This window comes from Phyllostomus hastatus, unplaced genomic scaffold, assembly GCF_019186645.2.
Source record: "Phyllostomus hastatus isolate PE091 unplaced genomic scaffold, TTU_PhHast_1.1 phas_contig_1162, whole genome shotgun sequence".
NCBI classification, from domain to species: domain Eukaryota; kingdom Metazoa; phylum Chordata; class Mammalia; order Chiroptera; family Phyllostomidae; genus Phyllostomus; species Phyllostomus hastatus.
In genome coordinates, this window is record NW_025333537.1 from 10,336,126 (window position 1) to 10,360,711 (window position 24,586).

The 24,586-nt window shown below is 64.2% G+C and overlaps 2 protein-coding genes across 4 annotated transcripts in view; one reads left to right on the forward strand and one right to left on the reverse strand.

Moving 5' to 3' along the window:
* Positions 1 to 455: 455 nt before the first annotated feature.
* RHOF (ras homolog family member F, filopodia associated) lies at positions 456 to 11,941 on the reverse strand. Its single transcript, XM_045841482.1, has 5 exons — positions 11,488 to 11,941; positions 11,100 to 11,187; positions 3,360 to 3,469; positions 3,114 to 3,248; positions 456 to 2,176 (listed from the first exon to the last, which is right to left on the reverse strand). Exons 1-5 carry the CDS (start codon positions 11,623 to 11,625, stop codon positions 2,012 to 2,014), a joined length of 636 nt encoding a protein of 211 aa, XP_045697438.1. The 5' UTR covers positions 11,626 to 11,941; the 3' UTR covers positions 456 to 2,011.
* Positions 11,942 to 14,282: 2,341 nt separating this feature from the next.
* SETD1B (SET domain containing 1B, histone lysine methyltransferase) overlaps positions 14,283 to 24,586 on the forward strand; it is a 30,211-nt gene continuing 19,907 nt past the window's right edge. The window contains exons 1-4 of one of the 3 annotated variants that reach the window (XM_045841442.1): positions 14,283 to 15,848; positions 22,404 to 22,588; positions 22,821 to 22,919; positions 23,552 to 23,822. In XM_045841442.1, coding sequence (XP_045697398.1) covers positions 15,839 to 15,848; positions 22,404 to 22,588; positions 22,821 to 22,919; positions 23,552 to 23,822 — 565 coding nt within the window. In that variant the 5' untranslated portion in view covers positions 14,283 to 15,838. Of the gene's footprint in view, positions 15,849 to 21,702; positions 21,915 to 22,184; positions 22,302 to 22,403; positions 22,589 to 22,820; positions 22,920 to 23,551; positions 23,823 to 24,586 lie in introns of those variants that run through there. The other 2 variants (XM_045841450.1, XM_045841459.1) reach the window with 2 other exon arrangements.

Here is a 24,586-nt window from a genome sequence, read left to right on the forward strand (position 1 = left end):
GAGTTTCCCGCCCCTCCTCCCACGCTTGAGCCTCCGCTGCCCCTGAGGACTTCCCTGCAAATCCTCGGGAACCGGCGTTCGCAGCTGGTTTCCACAGCCACGTGCTGGCCCTCAAAGGGATTTCCTTTTTCTTAATTGGTTACATTTTTAAAATACGAACTTCCCTAGAAAAATGGAAAGACCTGGCAACATTCCCACAGGGCTGCGCCGGGCCGAGCCAGGCTCTCTAGTTGGTGGCAGAGCCCGCCGCCCTGAGACCCCCGCCCTCCCCCACTGGCCGGGCCCCCCAGCTGCCTGCTGGGTCCTTGGGTCCACCCGAGACCAGCGACTTTTAGCTTTTTCACTTCCTGGCACACGTAAACTACTAAAATTCTGCTGCACACCAAAAAATACATCTTTTTTCCCCCGGTCTGACCAAAAAAAGTTATAATTTGAATTCATTCATACCGGACAGCTAGTGTGTTGGCTGTTGTCACATTTTTTATTCGACAGCCTAAGGGAAAGGGGATCAGTGCCCCTGACTAAACAGTCAGGCGGAGCATGTTCCAAAAATTCTGGGGTGCGCTGGCTGGAAGTCACTGCTCTGGTCTGGACGTCCCCAACTTTCCCTGTGAGGGGCCAGGTGGCCCATCACAGCCACCGCAGCCCACAGCTGCAGGGCAGGAGCCGCCGGCGCATAGGTGAGTGGGCACGGCTGTCTTCCAATAAAACCTTATCTGCAAACACAGAGTGGCCGGATTTGGCTCACCGGCCATCGTTTGCTGACCTTGGTCCCAAACCCTCATTTGTCCCTGAGACCCCGAATTCTGCCCGAACCAGAGGTCCTTGGACTGAACGCCCTGTTCGGTCCCCAGGGTGCGGCAGGGCCCCGGGGAACCTGGGTGAGGTGCAGTGGGCGTCGGAGGTCTCCTTCCCCGGCCAGCGACTTTGGAAAGGCTCCGGCTTCGTGGCCCCGGCACCGGGGGCAGGGCCTCCGGGAGCATCGTCCCGGCTCCGGGGCGCTGACTCCTGTGCTCGCTCGGAACCGAGTGACTCTGGGTCTCGGGCGTTAAAACCGCCAGGGGCACTGGTTCAACCGTTCCCGGGCCCTCCCGGAGGGGGTCCAGTGAGTCTGCGGCCCAGGCGGGCACGTCCGTCCTCGAAGCAGGCCGGGCCGGTCTTGCTTCCTTGCTTCGGCTGACGTGGTGGCCTGATGGCTCTTGCACGAGCCGGCGCTGTCCTTTTGCAGACAGGGACGGTCTGTAGAGAGCAGGGACCTGTCCGAGGTCAGGAGCTGGTGTCGCTTTTCATCTCTAGTTGGCAGCAGGGTTGCTGCGGGCGAGGAGACCCAGAGCAGGGGTGGACGGGTGGTCCAGGGCGTTGGTTTGCTTTCCGAGCTCCTCCTCCCCCTGGTCATATGCGTCCAGCTCTGGAAAGGTGTCGGTCGAGCCAAAGGCTGGGCCTGAAGTCCTCTGTGTGGGGCGGAGGGGGCAGAGTGGGGGTTTGCCAGCCCCCACGTCCGGGTCTGTCGCCTGTGTGCCCCTGATAGGCCTGGTCCCCTCGTGGCCGACGGTGCCCCGGGGGAAGGAAGCCAGGAGCTGGAGGATGCAGCCGGGTCTATCTCCCGAGCCCAGGGAGCCGCAGGCGTGGGGCCCCTGGGGTGCTGCCCAGTCCGCACTCCCCCGCACCCCAGTGTCGCCTGGCCTTTGGAGCGCGGGCTTTGGGGACCCGCTGGGTGTGCGAAGGTGGACGCACGAGGCTGGGGGGAGGTGTGCAGAGGGCGCTCCAGAGTTCTGGGCACAGATGCCAGTTCCAGGGCACAGGGGACTGGGTCCAGCACCCTCGCCCACTGGCACGGGGGCCCCAGCCGGGAAAGGAGAGAGTTCCAGACGTCCTAAGAGTCTTGCCACAGGCTCCAGGCAGCAGGCCCTGGAGACGCCCAACCCCAAGTGCCCTCCGAGGGCTAGGGCTGCGGCGGGACCCCGAGGAGTGGGCCAGAGACCAGGGCCCGGTCAGTCCCGGCCCGGCGGGGTCAGAGCAGCAGGCACAGCGGGCGGTGTTTCCGTCGATGCGCTTTCTTCAGGGCGCTGAGGGCAACCTTGGCCGCCTCCCGGAAGACGTCCTCCACGTTCTCCCGGAACTTGGCTGAGCACTCCAGGTAGAGGGCGGCTCGGATCTGCTCGCAAGCGCTCATGCCCTGGGGCGGGGGCGGGGGCGGGGGCCAGCGTCAGGGGCGGGGCCTGGGGCGTGGACCTGGGGGCCTCTGTCCTGCGTCCCAGGGCCAGCCCTCGGGAGTGCGCGGATGGAGCAGAGGGGTCTCTGCGTGGCGTGGCCCTGCGGGGAGAAGCCCCTCCTGGCCTCCACCCCACCCCCTCTCCACCCTCAGGCCGAAACGGCCGGATTCTAGGGACCGGGTTGGCGGCGGTGTCTGCCGGCCCCTGAGAGGAGCCGAGGGCCTCGAGGCAGCCAGGGCCCCCGACCCCTCCCTCCCTCCCTCCCCGAAAGCTCCATGCGGGCAGCGGGGCCTGCTCCCGGAGCAGAACGTCTGGGTTTCTAAGGCAGGTTTAACGTTCATCAATGCGCATTCCCTTTTATTAAACTTGACGAGTTTCCCCTTGTGTCCCACGTTGTCTCCCGTGCCCGGCCCGGAAGGCCACGGGGTTAGGTGTTGGCCAGGAGGCTCGGGAGTCGGGGGGAGGGGTGCGGGGGGGGGGCCTGCTTACAAACCCGGGCCTGCCCCGCGGGTCCCCTCGGGTAGACGGGGCCCAGACTCGGGAGCCGGAGTGACGGCTCGGGCGGCATACACTTCAGGCCCGCCGTGTGACCCTGGGCGGGCCACTTAACCTCCCCGGCGCTGCACCGGACGTGCAAAGCACCAACAGCACCCGCTTTGGGGTTATAAGGATAAAGTAAGGTCAAGTGCTTGGGTACTCGGGTCATCGATGTTTCTAAATTGTTATTCTTAGAGTCCTGTTGGCTTCAGCTGTCTGCAGGCCACTGAGGGCGCCCCGCCCCCTGCAGAAGCCGAAGGCCTGGGGGTCCTTCAGGCTACAGCTGTGCCCGAGGGGCCCGGCTGCCTGGGGTGGGGCAGGGACAGGACGGGGTGGGGGTGGGGGTGGGGCGCCCCGGCCTACCTGCAGGTAGGTGATGGGCTCCAGCTGGGCCGCCCGGAGCTTCCGCAGCTGCTCCTTGTCCTTCCTCAGGTCCGTCTTGCAGCCCACGAGCACCATGGGGGTCCCACGGCAGAAATGTGTGACCTCAGGGAACCACTGTGGGGGGGGAGGGGCCGGGGGTCAGGGCCAGGGGCGGGTTCCAGGGTCCCCGCCCCCACCCCGGGGCAGGCGGGCAGGCGGGCAGGCCGGCAGGGAGACAGGCCGCACCTTGATGAGGACGTTGTCGTAGCTGACCGGGTTCATGACGTCGTAGCAGATGAGCACCAGGTGGGTGTTCTGGTAGGACAGGGGCCGCAGCCGGTCGTAGTCTTCCTGCCCTGCAACCGGAGAGCCGCGGGGGGGTCAGGGAGGCGCCCCGACCTCGCCCGCCTGAGTCCCCGTCTGCGCCAGCGACCTGCGCCCAGGCTTCGGTGCCCTCCCGCGGGGAACAGGTGCAGCCCCCCGCCCCCGACGGGAGCCAGGCGCAGCCGATAGGAAACCCACGCGGTCCTCAGAGCCGGGCCTCACTGACTACAGGGGTGGGCAGCTGCCACAATTACGCTGGAGACGACTCCCCAACCACCCCCTCCCGCCCCCAGCCGCCCCCTCCCCTGGTGCTCAGGCCGGAAGTGCAGACTCTGAAGCCACACCCCCTCCCCGAAAATTCAGCTGAAGGAGGGTGCCTCCCCCACAGGCTCAGAGGTCTCAGGTGGAATTCATCCTGCCATTCCAGCCAACACTGGGGCGGGGGGGCGGCTGGAGCCGACACCAGCAGGCTCCCCCCGCAGACCCGCCCCACACGGCAGCTGTCAGCCCCGCCGCACAGCAGACGCACTTGGGGGTGGGGAGACGTCGGCGCCCTGATGCTCGGCCCCTGCCCAGCACCGGAGTCGGAGCCCACGGCTGGGCCGGACAGCGGTGGGTTTGGTTTTTCAGAACAATTTTACATTTACAAGTTCAAGCTCACAGACAGATTGCCAAAAGGAGTGCCCAGAGCGCCCTTCCTCAGATGCACTGAGCGTTCACATTTTGCCCCACGAATGGATGCCCAGGTCACCCACGTATGGATGCTCTGGAGCACGTGAGAGGCCGGGGCACACGGGCTCCGCCCAGGACGCCGCCCTGTGGCCTCTTACCGACCCCATACCAGCGCCGAATCCAGGCGGGCAGCCCCGCAGCCAGGTGCTCCTCTCTCCCCCGAGCCACTAGCTGCCCCCCAGCCCAGCGGCGGGGCGCTGCGTGGAAGTCCAGCACTCCGCTGCCGTGCTGGGTGACTTGGAGAAGCTCCCACGGCGAGCGCCGAGCGCCCTCCAGACTCCTTGGCACCCCGCCAGCACCTCTGCAGAGGGCAAGGTGACTCCTTCCACTCACCACAGAGGCCAGGAATCCCTGCCCAGCCCCGCCTCCCGCCGGCGGGTGCCCGTCACTCCCCGCCAAAGGCCTCTTCACCCAGCACACACAGGCCGTGTCCTGCTTCTGGCCCCTGCCGATGACAGGACCCTCACCTCTCTCTCTTCCCACCGGCTCCCCTTCAAACCAGGGCCTCCCACAGCGTGCAGAGGGTGGCTGCCACAGTTACGGCAGAGGCTGGGCCAGGAGGACTGTCCGCGCTGTCATTCAGCTGGGGTCTCCCCAACATCGCAGAAGGGGCGAGGGGTAGGCGGGGCTGGGCACACTTGCACCCTCCTGCCCTCGTTGCCACAAAGCTGCAGAAATTCGTGTAAGAATGAGGGACTGGAGCCCTGGCTGGCGTAGCTCAGTGGATTGAGCTCGGGCTGCAAACCAAAGCGTCGCAGGTTCGATTCCCAGTCAGGGCACATGCCTGAGCTGCAGGCCATGACCCCCAGCAACCGCACATTGATGTTTCTCTCCCTCTCTCTCTCTCTCTCTCTCTCTCTCTCTCTCTCTCTCTCTCTCTCTCCCCCTCCCTCTCCTCTCTAAAAATAAATAAATAAAATCTTAAAAAAAAAATGAGGGACTGGGCCCAGCACGCTCTTCCTGCCCGTGCCTTCCCTCTCCTGTCTCCACACTGTCCCCTCCCCTAACCTCGGACCACATCTTGCCTGACCTCTGCGGCCCGATAGCGCTGTCTCTAGCCCCCTGTGGCTATTCAAACCATCACGGAAAACTCAGGTCCTCCATCACTTCGGTCACGTTCCGGGTGATTAAGTGCTACGTGGGCCTGTGGCCACTGTGACAGCGCGGGCACAGGGCTTCCTGCCGCCCCTCATGGCCCCTCCCTCACCCAGCCGCCCCTCCGTCCAATCACACCTCACGTGTCCCTCCTGCAGAAACACCGCCACACTCTCTCCTGCCTCCGTGCAGCCGCAGCTGCCGGCCTCCGGGTGTGACTAGTGCGCGACGGAGGGGGAGCACAAGCACTCCCTCCCCCGAGGGAGTGTGGCTGGGGCAGGCATGGAACTGGACAAGGGGGGCCACAGAGTCCCCAGTCTCCCCTCGTCTCGCCTGGCTCAGGGTGCACACGGGCTCCTGGGTGTCCTCCCACACTGCCCATGTCCCTGCGGATGGCCAGCGCCCTGAGGACAAGGGCCATGTCTGTCCGCGAGGATTAATTCCTGGGCGCTGACCAGCATGGCTCAGTGGGTTGGGTGTCGTCCTACAAGGGGAGAAGTCACCGGTTCGAGTCCCAGTCAGGGCCTGGGCCTAGGCTGCGGTGCGGCCCTCGGACGGGGCGTTCACGGGGGCCACATCCATGCTTCTCCCCCTCTCTTTCTCCCTCCCGTCCCCTCTCTCTAAGAAGAAATAAAGTCCTGTTTAAGGAATTAATTGCTGGCACCCGTCAGGCATCCGTCCAATCAGGGATGGCTGGTGGCGGTTTGGGAGCTGCTCATCGGTTGTCACGCAGGGGACCGGGGCGGAGGCGCCGTCCGGTGAGCCCACTGCGGCCGCGATGGTCACGGCAGCGTTGACAAGGGCAGAAGCTGGACCGCCCGGGGCCGAAGGGGGGCGTCAGGCCAAGACGGCTCCCCCCCACCCCCCCGGACGCCACCCTTGCTGCTGTTCCCTCTTCTGGAAGGCTGTTCCCCAGGGAGCAGCACGACACGGCCCCTCCCTCCCTTCGGGCGTCTGCCCAAGTGTCACCTCCTTCCAGAGAACTGCTCGGAAGCGGTCCCCCTGCCGGTCGGCCCCACGGGCTGACTGTGGCTGTGTTTTTCTCTCTGGCTCATCTCGCTACTCGACGTAGCCAAGTTCTTCCGAGTTCTGTTCGTTTGGCCTCCCCGAGAGGACGGGCAGGGCCCATCTCGGTGCCGCTCGCCAGTAACCCCCGGGACCCTGGGGAGGTGGGTTCCCTTTGGAGAACGCACAAGTGGATGGACGGGTGGGTGGACCAGGGGCACCACAACCCCCGTGGCCGTCGGCGTTGGCACTTTCTGTCGCCACCTGTGTTCGTGTGAGCTGCCTCCGGGGAAGGAAGGCTGGGCGGGGAGGGTTTTTCCCGTCAGGAGCCCAGGCGGCTGAGGGGGCATGTTTCAAGGTCACAGGCAGGCTCCCCGGGAGCTGGAGCGCCAGCCAGCTCAGTCCCCAAGTCCCCAAGTCCAAGGTCAGCTCCGGGCCAAGCCGCTCCGAAGGGACCGGTTCTCCCTGGAAGCCTTCCCCAGCCTTCCCAACCGGAAACGACCCTCTGGGCCTCAGTTTCCTCGCCTGCAAGAGGGACACGCGAGAAGCAGGCGAGCCTCCAGGACGACAGTGATAGAAACGGTCACTGTCATTCTTCTTCGACCGCCAGGCCCCACTGGAAGCCCTCGGCCGGCACGACTCCTCACGCGTCACTAGGACCCGGTACCGCAGGGCTGTCACCGTGTGTTACAGACGCAGACACTGCAGCACAGAGAGGCCGAGTGACTTGTGCACGGTCACACAGCTCAGCGGAAGGGTCGTAAGGACAGGGGCCCAGAGGCAGGACTATTGGGGTGCCTGTCTCTCCACCCCAGAGGATAGGGAGCTGTTCCCACTCAAGAAACTCCAGCCCCGACCAGGTGGAGGAAAGGCTGCCGACACAGGTGTCTCGAGGAGAGAGGGATTCTGGGAGGCGCTGGGCAGCCAGCCCGGATCCCAGCTCCTCCTCCCGGCTGCCTTCCTGGCTGGACGGTGCCTGGCTCAGCTGGCCCCAGGACCCAGGGCGGGCCTCCTCGCACAGACCTGGCCGGCAGCGAGAAGTCGGCCTTGCGGGCAGGCGCTGTGACCTCACGCCTCCGTGGGTGGGGTGGAGTGAGTGCCCTGGTCACCTCCCAGGTGAGTCAGGAGCGCCGGCCGCACGCAGACCCGCCCTCCGAGACTGGCCCTCCCGCTCTGGGCCTCAGTTTCCTCGTCTGGAGAAAGAGAGGACAACCCTGGCCCCGGCACTGAAAGGAAAAGGCTCGCAGGGGGAGCAAGGCTGGGCAACAGTGAGGGGCTGCTGCCGCGGTTACGGCTGAAACGGAAGCTCCCGAGGGGCCGGATCCTGGGGGAGGGCTCTGACCCTGGCTCTGCAGACCCCCAGCTTTACGGGTCCCCCGGCTGCAAGGCAGCTGCTGCCCCGCCCGTTTACCCACAGTCACGCCGGGGCTTCGAGGGGCCACGTCGCCTGTCCACAGGCGTACAGGCGGCCCACTCAGGCCCTTGCAGATGGGTTTCAGATGTTTAAACAGCCCCAGCGTTCCGTGCAAAGGAGGCTTTCGTCCCTGGAGAGGAGGAAGTGAGGTGCGCGCCCGCCCCCGGAGAGGGTGTTTCCTTTGTGGGCAGGAGCCCAGCCGCGGCCACCCCCACCCCGGGGCGGGGGGGGGGCAGGGGTCTCGAAAGCGCGGAGCTGGAGTGAGGAGTCAGGGAGTCATCGAGCATGGTGGTCCCCGAATCGGCGGGAGGACACACACTGGGGCAGCCGGGCCCCAGCGCGGGCCAGGGTGTGGGTCGGGATGGGCGCGGGCAGCGTGAGAAGCGGAAGCTGCCAGAAAAGGAACCCGCTTTCACTGGAGCTCTGGGGCCCACGCCCCTGCGCGTCCCCATCCTCACCGGGGACTGGGCCACGCCGAGGACCGCGGCTCCGGCTCCCCGGGCCTCCCAGTGCTCCTGCCTCCTGGACATCGCTTTCGCCCCCGACTCCTGGTCTGAGCGAGTCCTCTGCCCCCATTTTTCCTCGTGTCCTCATCTCAGGCTGGGGCGACAACCACAGACAGCACCCCGCCTTCCTGGTCACTCCCCACCCCATCCTGCGACGCCCCACCCTGGGCCCCACCCCGAGGCCCCAGTAGCCCCGTCTCTGGTGTCTCTTGTGGGTGTCTTAACATCCCACCTCGCCCCCCTCCCCCCAGCCCAGGAAACTTCAGCCCTCGCCACAGCTTCCTGTCTGTGAGGGTGTCGGTGACGGTGGCGTCGGGGTGGCAGGCGGGCGAGGCTGCCGGGATGGCGGGTGCTCACAGCCCCTGCCTCCCTTCCGCTTTGAGCACCGGGAGCCCCGTCGCCCCTCGGTGCTCCCTCTGCCACTGTGCGCGCCTGTGACTGTCCCCACAGGACGGAGACAAGCAGCAGGACTGGCCGCCCACGTGGGCCCTTCTGTGGGGTCCTGGGCGCGGGGGAAGCCGGCTGCCCCAGAGTCCCAGGCAGCTCTGCTTGGTTGGGAAGACGCCACCCTGCACCCTCCCACCTCCGGACCCCCTGCCACAGGGGTTAGCCTATCAGGTTCTAGAACCTTCTACAACAACTTTTATCGGACTCATCTCCAGCTTGGCCCCTCCCTTCACTGGTTGGCCTCTATCTTTCGCTGTCTGGTCACCTGGCCACCCTCATCCAGCACGTTCTCCAGATGCCTGTCCCTGGACAGGCCGAGGCGAGCGTCATCGCCCTTGTCACCCAGGGCCTCCCCGGGGCTGTCTCTGCATGTGGGCTGCTTCCTCATTCATCCCACGAGCCCCGCTGCAGGCCAGGCACCCGGTGTCTCTGCCACACTCCCCCAAACGGCGGGGACTCCCTGGAGGAGGGAGCAAGCCCCGCCCCACCCCGCCCTGGGCTGCCGGGTGACCGGGGGCCTGTCTCCTCCCTGGGCGCGAGCGGGGCGCACAGAGCCCTGCACGGCCACCAGCTGTGCTCCGGCCTGGATGGGGTGGGGGCGGCGAGGGGGGGGCTCCGAAACCACGGCGACGACGTTCGTGAGCTCTTCCCCAGAGCCAGCCTCTGCGCTAGGTGCTGCTGCACGTGGTCGCACGGGCCTCGTTCAGTCTCACAACTATGTCAGCCCCTGTCGCACACGGGGAAACCGGGGGGCCAGGCGTCTCCAGTGACACCCGGCCGGGAGGCTGGCGCGAAGGCCGGGGCTGACTCCAAAGCACGTGGACATGCGGACAGATGGGGTCGACACTGCCCCGGTGGTCACGCAATTCCGATGACGCAGGGGACAGAGCTGCCTGCACCTCGCCCCACCCAAGTAGCTCTTAGAGCCACCCCCTTTTTAAAACAAGAAGCTTTCTAGAACCTTCGCACGACAACCTACCCTGACATGTCCATTGAGCATTGCTCTCCCGGCCAGACCAGAGAAGGGCCAGAGTGGCCCCCCAGGGGTCTGATGGGGGGCACAGCAAGGGACACTCAGTGACCCAGGAGATCTGGGAGGGGCCCCCCTGAGGGCAGAGGGCGGGAGAGACACACAGACAGTCCCCCTGGACAGCCCCCGTGCCGCCGGGGCTCCACCCAGAGCTCCCTCCCGGGGCTCCGGACAGGGAACGTGACACCCAGTGGCCCGAACACACCAAATTTCTACTGTGGCCACGCCCTTGGGAACTCCCCAGGGGCCTTTGGGGGGCAGCCCCGCAGGGTCCTCACCCAGGAGGCCCTCAGAGGCCACCACAGACTCGGACACACCCAAACCGCAAGGCCTGCCAGAAGTCAGGCACAGGGGAGGTGTCGGGACCGGGACGGGCAGCCCTCTCCTGACACTCCAGGTAGACCGGGAGGTGCTAACGGCAGCTCACGGCGGGCGAGGTGTGTGGACTGCGGCTCTGTTCCAAGCCGGTCGCAGCCGTCACCTCAGACACACAGGGCTTGCCTGGGGAAGGGGTGCCCGATGACAGGGTTTACTGCAGGTTCCTAAACACTGAGTCACAAAGGCTGGGTGAGGCGCCAGGTGGGGATCGTGAACTTTGCTCCCCCATGTCTACGCAGGTCCAGAGGGGAGCCCAGGCAAGATGGGAACTCTCTGAGGCAGGCAGGCCCCCCGCCCCCCGCCAGTGCCACCCAAATCCTCTCGTTGGCGGTGCTCCTCCCACCCATCCCCAGCGGCAGGGACGGGTGACTGACGCAGGCAGCATAATAAACCCACCAGGAGCTGCAGGTGGCAGTAAGGACCTGCTTCCAAGACTCCCCAGAGCTCCGTGCCCTCCTCAGGGCCTGTTTCTCCCAAGGAGGCACAGCTCTGTGGCCACAGGCAATCCAGAGGGCACAGAATTCCAGAATCGCCCACAGCAGGCAGCCCCCTGGAATCCCACAAGCATGGGAATCAAAACCTGCATCCACAGGACCCTGGGGCCACGGGGCTGTCGGTCACAGAATCTGGGAGTCACGAGCTCTGATCTGTAGCCCAGAGAATTCTAGACACAGGACCCAAAGATAGATATCCTACCACCAGAGGCCCCAAATCTGGGGCTCACGGAATCCGAGGAGACACACGCAAGGCCTGAAAACCCTGGCTCCAAGGGGAGCACAAGGAAGCGCAGGATTTTCCAGAACCACCGGAGAGGAGCGAAGCCCTCGCTATCACTACATCAGTGCTGGGTGGGGGCCGGGAGCTCCTCTCGGCCAAACACCCTCCTTTTACAGATGACGTGACTGAGGTCTCCTCTGCCACCAGGGTCACCCGGCTCCCAGCCAGCATCCCTGCTCCTGTCTCCAGGGACCACAGGCTGCCAGGGCCCCGCGGGGGCTGGCGGCGGGGCTGGCGGCGGGGATGCCCGGGCAGGGGAACCCTCTGGGCTGACTCACCGGCGGTATCGTAGAGGTTCAGGGTCACCTCCTTGCTGCCCACGGTCACGCTGGCCGTGTACTTCTCAAACACGGATGGGGCGTAATGCTGTGGGGTAAGGGGTGGGGTCGGTTCTTCAGGAGTGCGGCGGGGTCCCAGGGTGTTCGGCGAAAGTCCCCGTCCCCTTCTATCTTCGCCCCCGTGCGGCTCGGCCCCCCTCACGCCGCGAGGCTCGGGAATTCCCGAGGGGGAGACCCGGGGTGGTGGCCTCCTCCCGGCGCGCAGGACGGCGGGGACCCAGGGCCTGGGCTCGGCGCAGGCTGAGGGCTGTCTCTCGCCCTCCGGTGGTCCCAGCCCAACCCCCTTCTCCATCCTGCACCCTCCAGCGCCCCCCTCCGCGGGCCTCACCTCGGGGAAGGAGCCCTGGCTGTACACCATGAGCAGCGAAGTCTTGCCGCAGCCGCCATCGCCCACGATCACGATCTTCAGCTCCTTCCTACCCGGGCCCGGGGCGGTGGTCTGTGCCGGGGTCCCGGAGGTGTCCATATTCCGGAGCCGGCAGACCTGGCGGCAGCGCGCGGGGAACAGCGCCCGGCTGATAGCAGTCGGGGGCGGGGCCACGGTAAGCCCCGCCCCTTAGCTGCTGGCGCCTCCTCCGTCAGGCAGCCACCCGGGCCGACCTCCAGCCTCAGTTTCCTTCCTGCTAGGGTGCCAGCACGGGGCTTTCACCTCTCACGTACAGGGAAACTGAGGTAACAGGGACGGGATGCTCAGCCGCACAGGGACCGCACAAAGAGCCCCTGACCACTTCCCCTCCTCACACTCAGGACGGCGCGCCCCCCACTGTCAAGATCCCAAGGTTTCCGCAGCTCCGCGCTGGGCACCCCTAATTGGCAGGCTCCGCCTTCTGCTAGGGGCTCTTTGATTGGCTGGTTGCGACAGGGACTCTGATTGGCGAACTGTGCCCCCCACCCAGCACCCAGGTTCGTGGAGCTTTGGTTTCGAGCTTGGAAAGCCCCCTAGCTTGTCCTGCTCCAGCTGTGGCCTGGGGCAAGTCTGCCTGTGACCCGTTTCCCCACAGGAGGTAGGTCGGTGGTGCCAGGGAAGATGCTGGCCTGGGCGGGGGGGGGGGGGGTTGTCTCCCCTGGTCTGGGTCTCCCCGCGCCTGTGTGGGTGCGGGTTGGGGGTGGGGAATAGTGGTTCCGCTTACCCCCACCTCCGTAGGGGTGCAAAGTGGACTCGTGGCGCCCTCTGCCGGGCGGTCGCCTTGGTGCGGCTGAGCGCCACAAACTACGCGTCGGTGGGAGCTTTTCTAGCAGGGGTGAGAGGTCTCAACGGAGCAGGACACCCGGGCGGGGCTGAGGCCAGCTGGGCCCCCTTGCCCATCTTGGTCACTGATAACCCTCGCCTCCATCCAGCAACTTAATTAGGTATTCCCCAGCCAGCAGCCACATCCCAAGGATTCTCCCCAATCTTCCCTCCACCCCGACCAAAGCAGCTACTTACAGAGCACTCACATGTCCAGTGCTATAGGACGGCCGGCTGCCATCACCCCCGTCCCCACCTTCCCCACCCCCCCATGCGAACCTGGGCTGACTTCCTTGTACAAACCAGGCCATAGGCAGGAATGGCAGGAGACCCCTGGAGCAGGTGAGGGCAGGCAGGTCAGGCACTGGGGCATGGCCAAGGGAGCTAGCAGGGTCCTCCCAGGCTGGGTAGGACCTCCGAGTTTCCTTGGAGAGGGGCTGGCAGGATGCAGGGTCTTCTTGCCCCTACCCTACCCGGAAGGTTACCAACTTTCATGTTCTCGGCAAAGATGAGGCAAACTTGACTTCAAGGGAGGAAATTGCCAACCTGGCAGTTCCAGAAATGCCGGGTCAAGGTTTTCAGCGGCTGCAAGGCAGGGTCTGACCGCCAGAGGGCAGCAGCGACCGCCCGTGGAAGCCCCAAAAGAGCCACAGCTGGGAAGAGGTGGTAGTGTACCTAAAGGCCCGCGTTTTTCAGGTTGTTGGGTGGATGCCCTACCCTGTGACCAAACCGGATGGCATCAGCTGGGTCAAGCACCCCTAGATAAATGACCAGCAACTCATTCTTTTTATTTTTTCAAACACAAGTTTATTGAGAAGCCATTGTGTTCTTGCCTGTAAGGAGTTCAGAGAAGGTTGAGAGGTGGTAGGTGAACTAGTAAAAAGCTTGGCAAGCGTAGGGCAGGCAGGCCAGAAGGGCACCCAGCCGGGGCAAATGCATGGTGGCCGAAAACCCCCGCCAGGTTTGGCAGAGGCTGGGGAAGGAGGGGGGAGGCCAGACGCTGTTGTCAAGGTAACACAGGTTAGATGGGGAGGGCCTGGCTGCCAGGCTCAAGCAGGGGGCACTGAACCGAAGGCTCCTCAACAGGCCCAGCCTAAGCCGGACCCTCAAGCTCCCTTTGGAGACCACAGAGGAGCTGTGGTGGCTGCTGAGGCAGCCTGAGGTTGGCAGGAGAACAGACCAGGTCCGGAGACACGTCAGAAAGGACTCCAGGACCCCAGGAGGACGGGGAAGACGGGGGAGGGTTTGGAGTGCAGGGAGGAGGACCACTCACTCGCCTTTGTGGCCTCAGCTCCAGCCTGACCCCGTGGCAGCAGGGGCCCTAAAGCGCCGGGAGGGACTGGGAGAGTAAGGGGCGGGGGGGCTGCCTCACCTGGGAGGGACCTGGGGAGAAGTCCCTTAGAAAGGCCACCCCGCTCTGGGCGAACTGGGCCAGGAGAAACCACAGAAGCCCACGGGGAGGGCTCCCGACTCTCCTCAAACCCTCAGACCTCCGCGTCCACTCCCCACTTGAGAAACGGGGTGGTAATTCTGACTTAGGACAGAACCACTCCCACTAAGTGGACAGGAGTGGGGAGAGGGAAAGCGCGTCTCCCAGCCCTGCCTGGGTCCGGGCAGAACAGCTGACACCGGCCCCGGCCTCCTGCCTGGCCGAGGGGCTGGCAGAACCCAGCCTTCACAGCGGGTGTGAGGGGGGCCCAGCTCCGGGGGGTCTGCAGCTAAAAATACCCGGTGGCCAGGCCAGCTGCTCAGCGCCCTGGAGGTGGCGGGGCGGGGCAGGCCAGCTGGGGTGCCAGGTGGCGCACCCCCACGCCCCGGAGCCCTGTCTGTGTCCTTACCTGTGAGGTGCTCTCAGGCCCCAGGTCATCTGGCCTCTAGTCACCAGGATTCCTGGGGAGACTTAGGAAAGCAAGAAAGACACTTTACACCGAGTAAGACACTTTACATGCACCACAGAGCCGCGGGGATGCCGAAGCCGGGGCGAGCTGGCCAGGCGGCCCGCGCCAGGGAGGCCAGGCCCAGCCCACCCGCTCTCGTCGGGGCAGGGTCCGGCGGCGCAGGTGAGGACGGCCCATGACAAAGCCCAGGACTCCCACTTCCCCGGGGCCTCCGAACGCCCCAAGAGGTCACAGCCCACCCGAGGAGGCACCCTCTCTGCGTGAGGATGAGGACACTGAGCCTGCACAGGCTGAACTATTCTCTGAGGTCCCAGAGATGGGAGGTGGCCCGGGGTGGCTTGAGGAGTCACTGCCATCCAAAAAGCTGCCCCTCAGAAAGCCAGACTCAGAAATGGCTCAAGAAGTTTCCCGCCAACTTCCTCCTCCTGGGTCACACGGGAAGACCCATGTTCCCGGAGGGACAAGAGACCTGCTAAGGTCACTGGCCAGTTGGAGACAGCAGCGGACCCACTGGGCCCTGCGATGGCAGGGTGCCTCTCTCCACAGTCCAAGCAGCTGCACCTCCACCCAGAGGGTCCAAAAGGTCATATTCCGCGGCGGGGCTCTCCCTCTCGGTGGCTGGGCCGGAAGAGGCGGGGCTCTGGCGCCCAGTGGTTAGGCAGGTCGGGCCAGCGGGCTGCCCTTCCGCTGGCGTGGCCCTCTCCAGGCAGGCTCCAGGCCGGGAGCGCCCCGCCCCCCGCCCCCTGGGTGACCGGTGGGCGGGGCCGCCCTCTGGGCCCCGAGGAATGACAGCCTGCCCCGCCCCTCCCTGGCCGGGAGGTGATGGGGTTGGGGGCGGGGGCACAAAGACCAGCAGGGGTAAAGGAGCAAACAAGCATGCGCTGCTGAAGAGGAGCTTCCAGGTCAGGTCACGGGGACACCTCTCCCAAGAATCACACCCGGACCACACAGTTCAGCACCTAATTGCTTCCTAATTGCTCCCAGGGCAGGAGTGGAAGAACTGGCTGCGGCCCTGCAGGCAGCAGCTGAAGGGGGAGGGTTTCAGTGAATTACCCAGCCGTCTGCAGCCCGCAGCAGGTTAAGATCCCTGCCTCTGCGGCCACAAGGGCCCTGTCCGAGGGGACACAGGACGCCCTCAGGCGGCTGGGTAGGTGAGGAGCCGAGAGACCTGAGTGGGCTCATCAAAGGAAGGGCAGAGCTGAACCGAGCCCTGAGGTCTGTGGAAGGAGGGAAGAGGCGCACCGACTTTCACAAAGAGGTGCGGTGGGGTGCACCCCCTTGGCCCCAGCAAAGGGCAAGACGGACCTCACCCAGCTAATCTGGGGCGGGAGAGCCCAAGGCACGGTGGCCAGAGAGAGCCAAGAGCACCACTCCGGTTACTCGCAGCCAGACAGGTTTCCCGGCTCGCGGCGGCCGCGATGCCAGCCGACAGCTGGCACAGGAGGGCGCCCAAAATAACCCAGACAGCTGGGGCGAGGGGGTGCCACGGACACCGGCGCTGGGCTGCTCTCAAGACACCCGGAACCCGGTCCTAGGCTGCGGGTGGTGGCCTCATGACCTTGGGTGAGTCATTTACACACTGGGGGGAGGGGTGGGCGTGTGACCCCAAATCCTGACTGTTCCCAGGGCAGGGGGCAGGCCACCAGCCAGACTCAGACCACACGGGAGGTAGAAGGACGCTTCCTCCCGCCCTCGGGCCCTGAGGCTCAGCCACGCGCTCAGGGTGGGCCGGCGGGGGAGGAGCTGGAAGGCAGCCCGGCCCCCAGTTGGAATGGAGGCTAACCAGTGTGAAGCCTGGACACGCAGCCGGCCCCTTCCTCGCAGTTAATCCTCCCGACGGCGTACCACGCTATCATTTTACACTGGAGACTCGCCCAAGGTCACCAGCCCCGCGGAGATTCAAGCCCACAGACACCTGCCTCAGACCCTCCCTTGATTCAACACCAAGACGCCTGCAACGAAAACGTCAGGGGCAAGCCCTGCAGGCTCCCCCACACCTCAGCTCTGCCCTAGCACTGGGGGGTCCTCCCACTGGAGGGGGGGGGGCGTGCCGGCCGGCAGCGCTGATCTGGGACAGAAGCCCAGCTGCGAGCCAAACGGGAGAGGGGGAGGCAGCTCGCTCCGCGGCACCTGAACCCAAACGGCTCATCAAAGTCATCACACACTTAGAGGCCACAGGCGGCGGGGGTCAGAGATCAAGGGCCACATGGGCTCCAGCTGCGGAGCCTCCCGGAGACAGAGAGACCGGGACGCTGTGGCACCGCCCGTGTCAGAAAGAACAGAGAGGTGCCATTACTACGAGGCCAACGACTCCGTGCCAATCACCGGGCTTCTCTCATCAGCACCACCTGGGGCTTTGTCAGAAATGCACGTTCCCAGGCCCCGCCTACTGAACCGGGAACTAGAGGGGTCGCCGGGAATCAGTTCTGCGGTGTGACTCGGCGGCACACTTGCCCGAGAAGCACTGCCCTGGCCCCACTGGCCACCCGTGCAGGGTCGCAGCAGGCAAACGGCCAGCCGCCGTGTGCTACTCTAGCAACGGCTTGTTTTGGTGCGGGGGGTGGGGAGGTGATCGTGGGAATTCCCAGGAAGCAGAAGAGGCAAGAAGCCTCTCGGAGGAAGCTGGCCCAGACCTCAGGCCCGGGTTTCACCTCCGCGGCAGCCAGACACAGGAGGGGAAGGGCCCTTGCTCAACCATTCACCCCACCCGCCAGCACGGGGGCAGGAAGGAAGGGCCGGAGCAGGGCTGGGCTTCCTGGCAGCCGAGGTGTCTTTCACAGGCATCCAGGGCCCATCCCCCACCACCAAACACCACTGGGAAACCCTGGCCGGCGCGGCCCGCCTCTCCTGAGCTGCTAAAGAGGCAGAGAATTGCACGCCCCGAACTCCTGACAACAGAGGCTGACAGGCGGGGATGGATGGGCCCAGCAGGCCGCCGATTTCACACACACACAGCCCGCACATCTGTGTGGGGGAGGGGCTGCAGAACCAGCCTAGCGGGTTTGAGGTGTCCGCCCTCCCGGGGCTCCAGGCCAAAGCCCCCCAAATCTCCCTTACAGATTGGGAAAGGCCTCACACCTACCTTAGTGGGAGGAGTGTCAGACTCAAACTAGGCCTGCTCCTGTTCAGAGGAGGACGGTCGACTCTGGGGTACCCGCATGATGCCCCTTTCTCTGGCCAGCAGCCTGGGGGTGGGAGAAGCCGGAGGATTAGGGAGGTAATGGCCACAAACCAGACAGGATCTCCGAAACAGAAGGGGAGCCTTACAACCGCCTCCCCCCCTATTCTGGCTGCCAAGGCGCCCTCTCTCTGGAACGGTTCAGAGCGGGGGTGGCTGAGTCACCAAGGTTCAGCCCCAGCGAAAATCGGCAGCAGGAGACTCATCTGCATTTCCAAAGGTCCGCCCCGTCCGCATTCCTTCCCCCAGCAAGGGCCAGGGATGTGAGAGGTTCCCCCCACCCCCAGCCCTCCGCCTAGGGGGAGGCCCGGGGAGGGCCCTCTGTCTTCCCAGGCCTCAACCCCCACCTTAGCCTCCAGAGGCCGTTTGGAGGGCGTGCCCTGGACAACCAGATCGGGCGTCGGTGGCTTCCGTGAGGGCCTCCCGCCCAAACCGAGGACAAGGGGCCCCCAGCACCTGGGGCTCCACTGTTAAAGGGCGGTTGCGAGCCCAACGTGGGCACCGAAAGCCGGTGTGCAGCCTGGGGTGGGAGGGCAGCTTCCTGGCCCAGATCAGCCACGCGGCCCTTTGCTACTGGCTCCTGTGCTGGGGGGAGGGGAGTCAGGCTCCCTGGTGCCCGCAGGGGCCCCCCGACTTGGGTGCCAGGTCCGAGCCAGCTGTGCAGCCAGGACTTGACGTCGAGGCTTCCGGGCCAGGGGCGTCCACGCGGGCGGCGGCCTGGAGCGTGGGCGAGGAGGCGCCGGCCTCCCCTCCCCCCGGCCTCCCCTCCTCCCTCCCTCCCTCCTCCCGCCTGGCGCTCGGCTGCCGCCACCGCCCCAGCCGCGGGCGGCGCACGAAATGGCGCCGGTCTGTTCGCCTCGCCCCGCGGAGGCGAGCGCGGGAGCCCCGGCGCGCGACGCCCCTAGACCCCGAGGCCCCCCGAAACGGCCTTCGCGACCAGCCCGTGGCCGGGAGCGCTGTGCCCTCCGGGCTCTCGGGGCCCGGCGAAGCCTCGGGACCGCCGCCCGCCCCGGGCGCCCAACGACAGCCGGGGAAGGAGGGAGGAAGGGCGAGGAGAGCGGCCACGAGCCGCCCGCCGCCCGGCCCGCCCGGCCCCGGCCCCAGCCCGCGGCTCTGCTCTGAACCTGAAAATAAAACTCGTGTTTGGGAGGGAGGCGCGCGCCCGGCCGGGGGAACCGGCGACGCCAGGGTTGCAGGCGGGAGAGTTGCTGCGTCACGGTGCCAACATGGACGCCGGCCTTTGTCCTTTGTTGCCGTGGAGGCGCAGGCGCGCCCGGAGCCGGCCGAGCGGGCGCCAGGGTGCCAGACCCCAGGATCCCAGGGAGATGGGCCTCGGGCCGGGCGGGCACGTCTCCTCGTCCTCCGCGCCCCCCACCCCATCTCCAAAGCACTTCCATTCCTGCTCCCCACCGAGGCTCAGACCTAGAAGGGCGAGGGCCAGGGGCAGGCAGGCAGCGACACGGGCGCCCGAGGCCGCTGGGGAGCCTCCACTGCCCTTCTGGGCCAAGGGGTCCGAAGGTGCCTCCTCGACCCAACCCCTCCCGGATCCGGCTTCCAAACGCAAAGCTCCAGAAACCTCCTTCTCCCCTCAGCTCCCACACCTTTGTAGCCCTTGGCCTGCTCGGAATAAACAGATTTCCTCGAAGGGGCCAAAGGCATTTTTTTGTTGTTTCTTCAACTTACCCGCTCGGCCAGGTGCCATGGAGTCTGGAAGATCAGGCTGGGCGGAGGGTTGGGAGGTGTTATTGGAAAAAATATCTCGGGGTGGGGGAGGATTTGTTTAGTTGAGGTATTTGGGGAGATGGTGGTGCCTTTTTTTGTTGTTGTTACCTTTTTGTAAGTTACACTCTCATGGCATTTTCTGTCCTTCCACTTCTGTGAACTTTCCAGGGTTGGGTTGGCAAAAGGCGGCTTCGCTGAGGGCTGTTTACTGCTCTGGATATGGCAATGGTGGGACCGTCATTAAGAGACAAAAGGCGAAAATACACAGTCAAATCAGACAAAAGGCAGAGAGACACGCGGCCACCCAACCACCATCGACAAATACCCGCAAGTGAACGTTGATGTTTGGCTCAAACCAGCCAGGACTTGTTTTCCAGTTTTAATCTAGTTTCCTGTGACGGCTTTTCGTCTCTTGTGCACAGAGGTCTTCCTCTTCCCTCACCCACTCCTCTACCAAGACCAGAAAGAAAAAAAAAAAACACCAAAACTTGTTTTTCTTCAAGTAGATCGATTTTCAAAGAAAGGGTACGTGTTTACTGGGAAGAAAGCTGACTAGCATTTATTGCTGTACACATTTTCAGAAGCTTAAAGCTAAAGCCTTGGCTTTATAAAAGCAAAATCGTCTACAAGCATTTTTCCTGGCTTATATTAGACAAGAGCGACAAAGACAGACATGCAGATGAAGGTTCGGAAAATTAAGGACATCTCAGCAACATTAACATGAAAACTACACTGGTAAGGACAATGGATCGGGTACTTACAATGTAAAAGGTTTTTAAAAACTTAAAAAAAGAGTAACAACTGCTTACAAGTTGTTGTTGCTGCCATTTCGCTAGTCCTAAAACTATACATTTAAAACATTACCTTGTTAAAAAAAGAGAGAGCAGAAGGAGTTAATAAGATGGCCAGGTTTAAGTGTTTAATAGAGGAAACTATACATATTTAAAAATTTATTGTTCAGTCAAGAGAATACAGATTAAGACAGCTCCAAGCTTCCCCCCACCCCCACTCACCCAAGTTAAAAAAAAAAGAAAGAAAATTAAATATGTCATTTACTTAGGTTTTTTTTGGAATTCAAAATTGTTAACTGCTGACATTAAGGGTGTGCTATGACCTAGTTATATAAGACAAAGATGGATTCCAAGTCATAAGGAAAAATCCAGATCTTTTTTTATAAAAAAAAAACAAACAAAAAAATATAAAGTCTTCTTCTTTCTTCCAACTGTGAATCCTTTAAGCCTTGGTGACCCATGTTACACACAACAGTGAAGCGTCCTGCACAGGATGGTGGAGGAGTCAAAGGAAGAACATTCCCCATTTGCAACAAAGGAAAAACCCACTTGGCCATTTAATTCCATTGCAGAAAAATGGCTCCCCTCATCTGTTGGCCTCTCCTTGGTGTCTGATGAAGGATGTTTGCAGATCGGCGTCTAATAACTCAAGCCCGATAGAAGCCGCGCGCTGATTGGCTGCCGCGCCCTGCCGCCCGGCTCCAGCCAATTACCTCCCCACGGCCGAACGACAAACCCCGAAAAGAGCCCCAATATGAAACACGGCACCGCGAAAGCCCCGGCGAGACGGCGGCCCGCCGCGGCCGCCCGACACGGGAGGCGAGAGGGGGCCGCACGCGCGTCCTCGCCCAGCCCGGGAGCCTCGGAGTTGAACTCACAAGATGGAAGCCGCGCGCTGATTGGCCGCCGCCACTCCCCGGACCTTTAATAAAGAAAGGGGAAGGAAAAGAGAAATGCAAAAAAGGGGGACTCTCTCTCTCTCTCTCCTCCTCTGCTGGTGGCTGGAGGAAGAGGGCGGTGGGGGGGGGGGGTCGGGGGAGACAACCATGTGTTCTGGACAATTACAGGGCGCTGCTCTCCCAAAATAAAAACAGTGCAAGAAGCTTCTATCAGCCAGGTCCAGGCGAGGGCTGCATCCTCCCAGGAATGTGAATGCTAATGTGGTTAAAATCCTGGTTTCCCCTCCTTAGCTCTGCCCCCGGGGGCGGGGGGAGGGGGTCGCGGGGCAGGAGAGGAAGCCGGAGCCGAGATACCTCGATTGCAACTCGCTCTGAGCCGTCTTGCCTGCTCCCGCGGCTCCAGTGTCCAGACACACAATTAAACCCCAAAGCCCCGGCCCTGTCCCTCGGGCCCCCGCGCGCCCACCTCCGGCCTCGGCAGTTTGGAAACAGTTGTGGAGGCCTGAGGCTCACCGCCGCGGCTCGGAGGGTAGCCTCAGCCGCGGGAGGTAGAGCCCGGGGAGACCCCAGCCCCCGCCCGCCAAGACCCCCACCTAGGTCCCAGCAGAATAAATAAATTAAAAGGCCTTCCCCTGGGGAGGGGGGAGGCAGTGTGGGAGCGCGCAAGTGAGGGGTGGGGGGCCGCTGGGGCCCGGGGCTTTGGCGGCGCAGCTGCCGCCGCCGGGAGAGTGCCTGGGGAAGCGGCGAGGAAGGCGAGGGGAGGAGGAAGAGGAGGAGGAGGAAGAGGAGGAGGGTGAGCGCTCGGGTCGGGCTCCTTAGCGGTGTATTGTGGGATGTGCGGCTACTGGGAGCCGAGCCTCCGCCGCCAGCCGCCTCCCGGGCAGCAGCAGCAGCAGCGGCGGCGGCAGCAGCTCTGGGCCCGGCAGCCGCGGCGGTGCCCCCCCCTCCCGGCCCCCCGTCCGGCAGCCCCGGCCTCGGCTCCCGCGGGGGACACCATGTACTGGCTGGCGGCGCAGGGAGGCCGGCGCCCGGCGGGGATGTAAGCGCGGCTCGGGGAGGGAGAGGCCGCGGCCGGCAACCGGGCGGCCTGAGCCCCCGGCCCCGGCCCCGGGGCCCCGGCCGGGCGGGCGGGCGGGCGGGCGGCGCCAGGCCTGCCGCGAGCCCCGCGCCCGAGCCGGGCCGAGCGAGCGAGCGCGCGCCACGCTGGGCGGCCGGGAGGCCGGGCGGGCACCATGGGCCGGAGCCCGCGTCCTCCCGGCGCCCCGGGCCCCGCCAGCCCGCACCGGGGGCCCCCGGGAGCCCCCTGCTGCCGCCCCGAGACGGTGGCCGAGCGGGCGGGCTTCTAATTCTCCCGGAAGGGTTATTCTCTCGCTCCATTCTTATTTTTGGGGGGAGCCAGCGAGACAGCGCCTTTTGGGGCGCGCTGGTAAGGTGGGAGGGGGTGGGGGCTGGACGATTTGATTCTTTCGCGTGTGTGTAGAAGCGGCCGCCGCGGCGGCGGGGACGACAACAACTTGCTCGTTTTCAGGTTGGGTTAACGGCATGGAGAACAGCCACCCCCACCACCACCACCAGCAGCCCCCGCCGCAGCCCGGCCCTTCGGGCGAGAGGAGGAACCACCATTGGAGAAGTTACAAGTTGATGATTGACCCGGCTCTGAAAAAGGGACACCATAAACTGTACCGCTACGATGGGCAGCATTTCAGCTTGGCGGTGAGTAGCCGGCGCGCCTCCCCGCCGCCCCCACCCACCCCCAGCCGAGCCCCGGGAGAGGGGTCTGAACAGCCCGGGGACCCCCCGTCCCGACCACCCGGCCAACTGTCAGCCGGGTTGGCCCAACCCTAGAGTTTGACAAGTGCCTGGACGAGGGGGTCCTGCCCCAGCCCCGGGGGAGCAGTGGGACCGACCCTGCCATCTCGCCCCCCGCCCCCATGTCTCCCTACAGATGTCCAGCAACCGCCCGGTGGAAATTGTCGAAGATCCACGGGTGGTCGGGATCTGGACCAAAAACAAGGAGCTGGAGCTGTCGGTGCCCAAATTCAAGGTGGGACCCCTCCCCCCTGCCCCCGCGGTCCCTCCTCCCCCTCCCGGAGTTCGAAAATAACGCCAGTCCAGACCGAGCCCAGCCAGATTCTGAGTTCCCGCCGTCCCGGACGGGGAAGTTTTGGCGGGGAGGGGGAGCTTGCTGCCAGAGGGGCGTCCCCTCTGGGCTCCTGTAAACAGAGCAACACTGCGGTGCAACTGTAATCGAGGCGCTGATACCGTGTCCTGCCCGCCCAGCTGGGGGCTCTGGGTCCCCACCTGGCTCCTGCAAGGCCGGGGGTTTGGCCCAAGGGACCCGCCCCCCTCCCCGGGCTTGTGGCTTTAGGAGGACAACTTCCCAGCCCAAGGGGTCGCCCCAACCCGGCAGCAGGGAGAGGAGGCCGAAATGGGGGTGTAGGGAAAGAGAAACTGTTTCTTTTTCCCCTTTCCTTTCGAACCCGGAGGACTTCCACGTTCCAAACGATTTAATCTTCCGCTTCCCGGGCCCGCCCGCGTACATTTTTTTTTCCAAAATTTTTTTTTATTTTTTTTTTTACCCTTCATTGTTTTCTACGGGCAGGCGAGTGGGGAGTGTTGTGTTTCCCCTTCGATTTCAATGTTCTCCCAACCCCCTTCTCCCTCGCCTCCTGCCAGATCGATGAGTTCTACGTGGGCCCCGTGCCTCCGAAGCAGGTGACATTTGCCAAGCTGAATGATAACATCCGCGAAAACTTCCTGAGGGACATGTGCAAGAAGTATGGGGAAGTGGAGGAGGTGGAGATTTTGTACAACCCCAAGACCAGGAAGCACTTGGGCATTGCCAAGGTGGTCTTTGCCACGGTCAGGGGAGCCAAGGAGGCGGTTCAGCACTTGCATAGCACTTCGGTCATGGGCAATATCATCCACGTGGAGCTGGACACCAAAGGTGAGTGGAGGCTGGCCCCGGGCACCCCGCAGGGGAGCTCGCGAGCTGTCAGTGTGGCCCCTTCTCCTCCCTGAGCCCCTCCGGCAGTGTTGGGGACCCCCTCACTCTTCCTTGGGTGCCCCACTACAGTCTATTTTTTTTTTTGCCCCCTCCTGAGGGTAGAGTCACATGGAGCTAAATGTGTTGTCTGTTGCTAGGAGACAAGCTATAATTTACCAAATGTGCGGTCCTTGGCCACTGTACCCCTAGGGACCCCCCCCGGAGGCTTCCCCACCGCCGACACCCCCAGAGGGCCCCTGCAGAGCCCCGGTGGTGGCCAGGGTTTAGACAGTCCCCAGTGTTTCCTCTGCGTGAGGGGAGGAGTCTGGCTTTGTTTATTTGTTGGAGGGGGGGCTGAGGGAGGGCCACTAGGATGCCTTTAAATGCATAAAGAGTGGGTCCCTCCATTAAGGAGAGAGTCCTCCGGGGCTCCAGGGAGCCCCTCCCCTCCATGCCACCCCTTCCCCCTGGAAGTGGGAACCAATCTGGGCCCAGAGTGTGGTTTCATTGATAATGTTCCAGATAGTGCAGGGCGGGCTGTTCTGGGTGCTCTAGGGTTGACTCGGTGTCTTCCCTCCTCTCTCTTAAAGAGACAGCGGCACCTCCCCTGCACTGGGCTCGCTCCCCGCTGGCCGCCGGGAGAGGCTGGCCGGGAGGCCACACCTCCCACCCTCTGGGTCCCGGTAGGCCCCTCCAGAAGCTGTCTGGAGGGGGGAGCCAGGACC

Coding starts and splice junctions, on each gene's coding strand:
- RHOF (XM_045841482.1), bottom strand. CDS start 11,625: ATGGACACCTCCGGGACCCCGGCACAGACCACCGCCCCGGGCCCGGGT. Junction 11,188..11,487: donor GCCAGGGCTCCTTCCCCGAG/GTGAGGCCCGCG, acceptor CTTACCCCACAG/CATTACGCCCCATCCGTGTT. Junction 3,470..11,099: donor GAACCTCTACGATACCGCCG/GTGAGTCAGCCC, acceptor CTCCGGTTGCAG/GGCAGGAAGACTACGACCGG.